This window comes from Monoraphidium neglectum, assembly GCF_000611645.1.
Source record: "Monoraphidium neglectum strain SAG 48.87 unplaced genomic scaffold scaffold04723, whole genome shotgun sequence".
Taxonomy (NCBI): Eukaryota; Viridiplantae; Chlorophyta; class Chlorophyceae; order Sphaeropleales; family Selenastraceae; genus Monoraphidium; species Monoraphidium neglectum.
In genome coordinates, this window is record NW_014008906.1 from 1 (window position 1) to 4,054 (window position 4,054).

Here is a 4,054-nt window from a genome sequence, read left to right on the forward strand (position 1 = left end):
GGGGGGAGGTATGGGAGTGGGGGTGGGGGTGGGATGTGACTGTCTCATCAAGTGGAGTGTTTCTTCCGACTGCGTGTGTGTGTCCTGCTCCTGGTCACGTACGCTGTGGTCACTTGAGTGTTCATTATAATCATCACTTGAGAATAGAAGGCTGGCTGGGGCCTGGTGGAGCTTTTAGTACCCCAGGAGACTTCCTCTGGGCCAGGTACTGCAACCGCGCCCCTTCTTTGCCTGTCCCCCCCCCTTCACACTGCACACTGCACACTGTAGTCGCGACGCAGCGAACCCCCACCGCAACCCGCACCCAAAACCCCCCACCGGCGCCGCAGGTCTTCGCCCCGGTGCTGTACCGCTCCGTCTGCTCCACCAGCCGCAAGGCCTTCCGCCCCGGCGGCGCCGGCGACCCGTCCGGCAACCCCCTGCTGAGCGGCATGCGCGCGCGCGCTGCGCTGTACCTGCCGCTGGCCCGGTCGCTGGACAGGCACCTGGCCGCGCGGGGCTGGGGCGCGCAGCTGCCGCTGCTGGCGGCGCTCGAGGGGCTCGGCGGCGACGGCGACGAGGACGGCGGCGTGGACGTCGCGGCGGAGGCGGCCGTGCCAGCTTGACCCGTAGTGCTGGCCACGTGGCCGCGGGCTGTGACGAAAGCTTGGCACCCGTCACACAACAGCTCGGCAGATTACACAGGGCTTTCGGCGCCTCTTGCTATGATTTGTTTGTGTACTAAGACACACATGCAGCACCCTCCCCGCATTGAGCCGGGCCGTCGCAGCAGAGGTCATGGCAGACATCATACGACCTGCCCAAGCTTTGTATCAGCCGACACGCTTGCCAGCATTTCCTGCACGTGCCCCTGGTCGCCGTGCTGCAGCAGTCGGCAACATTGTGAACGCTAGGCAAGTCAATCCACATTTGTGACCATTTTGCCTTGTTGCCCTTGGCGGCCCCTGTTTCCCGCCCTCATTCCCAGGGCGCGTCCCCGCGCGCCCCACACCCCCAGCTGCTGCCGTCGCCCGCAGCGGCCACTGCCGTGGCGCAGCCTCGCTGGCAGCTCGCCTTCCCGCGGCACCCCTCGCACCACCACCCTCGTGGTGGCCTCATTCGAGCACGTTCAGCTTGCAGTTTGCCTTTGCTGCGCCTGCCCCGTGGCCGCAACCAGTGCTTTCCAAGGCGTGGTCAGTGCATTCAACCGCAGCATGCTGGCAGTCATGCATGCTTCGCCCATAATTCTGCGTTCCTGCAAGGCTTCGAAATCCGGCCGCCCCAGTTCCTGCATCAAAGCCGCCAGCTTCACGCCACTCTGCACCCCCTTTCATCAACCTCTTGGCTTGGCGGCCCCAGGTCGCACGTGTATCACCGCTGCAATGGTTGCACAGGGAAAACCATCTCATTGTGTCCGATGCCCAGTGTGTCCGTGTCTCGTGTAAGCAGGGTCTCAGGATGCGCCACCGCCCGCCCTGCCGCCGCCGCCTATCTGTGTGTCTCCGTAACCGGGCGCTCTGGCAAACTCCTGCGACACAACGGGCGGCAGAGGGGTGCAGGGCCGCGGGGGTGGGTGCGGCGGCATCTGTCACATACACACACCATGCAGGCGGGCACGACAGTCAGCGTCTTGATAGCTGTGACAGCGCCTGCAGCGCAGCCGTGCTCGATTGTCCCTTGCCCCACCCTGCCTGCCCAGGCCAGGCGGCAGCTGCGCAGTAGCTGCTTGGCGCCCCAGCCTCGCCGTTGCGAAATCCCTGCAAGCTGCACCCTCATCAACGTACGGCGGCAGAGCTTTGGGGCTGAGAAACAGGGGACAGAGCTCTCCAAGCGACTGCAAGGGCGGGTCCTCACCTCCTCCGTCCACCGCTGAATGGCCGCCGTCCCGAGCTCGCTGACCGCCCGCTCCCCCCACTGCAGCAGCGTCTTCACGCCTGCCGTGTCGTGCTGCTGGCTGCGGATGATGAACCTGCAAGTCGCGAGAGCAGGCGCAGACCGAGGTCTAACAGGCAGAAGCATCATACGCAAGCCCAATGGCCGCCTCTCGTGCGCTCCTATGCCTGTCCCTCAGTCTACCCCTGCCCCTGCCCCCCCAACTGGCGTGCTCAACAAACCTATGTCACGCGGCACAACACCTCGCACCAATCTATCCACACCTCCTTGAACTCCCCCCTCGCCTGCTCTGTGCCGCCTGCCTTCTCCCCTTCCCTGACCAAACACTCCCCACACCCAACCCCCTGCCTGGCCTCAGCCCGCACCGCGTCTTCTCCAACTCCTTGAGCATGTCCTCGCTCTTTCCGAACTGCGGGTGCTCCACGTCCCCCGCCGCCACGCCCAGCTGCTTCAAGTGCCGCCACAGCTCCTCTGACAGAGGTAAGCGGCGTGGTGGTCGTAAGGGGGCGATTTGAGGGGGAAGGATGCGGCGGGAACGAGTGGTGGTGACAAGCAAGAGGCGTGGTGGTGGTCGTCGCCCGGAGCCCCCTCGCGTCCGCCACCGCTCCGAGCGACGAGCAGAGCGCAGATGCCTGGTGTCAAGTGCATGTGGGCGGCCTGCAGCTCGTCAAACAGCCACTGGCCTCGTGGGTGCATGGCAAGTGGAGAGGCTGAGCCGTGCGCACGCAGGCGGGGTCAGGCCGCACCCAGCTCCATGGTGCCGCCGTTGGAGTGGATGAGGGACAGCACCACCATCATGAAGCCCACGGGCTGAGGAAATTGTGGTGGGGGGGGACAGGGAACCAAGGCGGTGCAGCGGGTCGGGGGCACACAAGCACCTCACAGCCCGCTTGGGGCCGCTCGTGCAGCCGTGCACAAAGCGCTGGCCAGCTTTTGTGGCGGCGCACCGTCCTCAAGCAGAGGCGCCCGCTGTTCGCAAGCGAGCGCCGCGTGCCGCATCTGCCCCCGCAGCGGCGCTGCAAATGCTTGCAACCAGCGTTCCCCGTTGGAAGCCGGAGCCCCAGCTCAAGATTGCGCCCTGCGCCCTGCGCCCTGCCGGCGGCCGCCGCCCCCGCACCTGGTCGTCTGCCCGGTTGTCCACCAGCTGCCGCCGCATCTCAAGCGGCAGGACGCTGCGCAGGATGTAGGTCTGGGTGCTGCTGGGGCCGTCGTCTGGGTTTTGGGGGGTAAGGGGCGCGTGTAAGTGCACATGTGCTGCATGCATGCATGGTTGCATGCGTGCCTGGTCAAGGGGGGAACAGACTATGGCCAGCCAAGGGGTGCTGCAAAGCCAACAGACAGAAAGCAGCAGTCGCTTACCTGGACATTTATGCATACCGCGGCGCACACGGCGTGGCTTAGCACGGCGCTGCAAAACAGCAAGCGGCCGTCTCCCCCCCCCCCGGCCAAACTTACTCACCCTGCGCCAGGCCCCTCTTTCTGGTGGCGGCCGCCCCGCGCGCTATCTCCTGCATCTCAATGCCCAGGATCGAGATGATGCGGCCCTGGGCCACGCGGATGACCAGAGAGGGCAGCTTCTTGGAGGCCTTGTGCTTCTTGTAGTCACCCTGGTTAAGAGCACGGGTGACGATGCAAGGGGGGCGGGGGTTGGCTGTGGTGAGCGGGGCAGATTGATGAAACCCAGAAGGTGCTCACCACAGAGGTCTAACATGCACATACTCTCCTGCTGTTTAAAGCCATTGCGCGCGAGACCCCAAAGATGGCGCACTGCTCAAACGTTGCACCTAGCTGCCCTCTCAGCCCCACTGCGCTGAGGCGCAGTCCAAACAGCCCTGCCTCCCATGTCCAGCCTGTCCCAGCTCAACCCAGCAAAATATCTCCTGGATGGGGCATCTCCTGACGAATCAAGGGCCATTCACCTACCACTACAAACACATGCACACACACTCGCACGCACGCACACGCGCCCACATATCCAACTGCATGCCACCAACCCCTGGACAACCTGCGCGGCCGAGCCCCAGCTACTAGCACCCCCCGGAAAGAAATCAATCCCTCTGTCGCGGCTCACGAAGCATGCCTCCAGCAGCTCCTGCCTCTTGACGGGCACGTCCGGCTTCTCGTGCTGCTTGAACAGCATCAGCCGCACCACGCGCGACACCAGGGCCTCATACTCCTGGGG

At 64.8% G+C, this 4,054-nt stretch overlaps 2 protein-coding genes across 2 annotated transcripts; one reads left to right on the plus strand and one right to left on the minus strand.

Annotated features, from left to right (window-relative positions):
- Positions 1-10: 10 nt before the first annotated feature.
- On the plus strand, positions 11-605 carry MNEG_14733 (hypothetical protein; the record flags this gene model as incomplete). Its single annotated transcript, XM_014036795.1, has 2 exons — positions 11-22; positions 330-605. The coding sequence occupies 2 exons, from the start codon at positions 11-13 to the stop codon at positions 603-605; spliced, it is 288 nt and encodes a 95-aa protein (XP_013892249.1).
- Positions 606-1,432: 827 nt separating this feature from the next.
- Positions 1,433-4,012, minus strand: MNEG_14734 (hypothetical protein; the record flags this gene model as incomplete). The annotated part of the gene is made up of 7 exons (XM_014036796.1): positions 1,433-1,507; positions 1,834-1,948; positions 2,238-2,343; positions 2,619-2,682; positions 2,990-3,084; positions 3,332-3,479; positions 3,944-4,012. 7 exons carry the CDS (start codon positions 4,010-4,012, stop codon positions 1,433-1,435), a joined length of 672 nt encoding a protein of 223 aa, XP_013892250.1.
- Between the last annotated feature and the right edge of the window lie 42 nt (positions 4,013-4,054).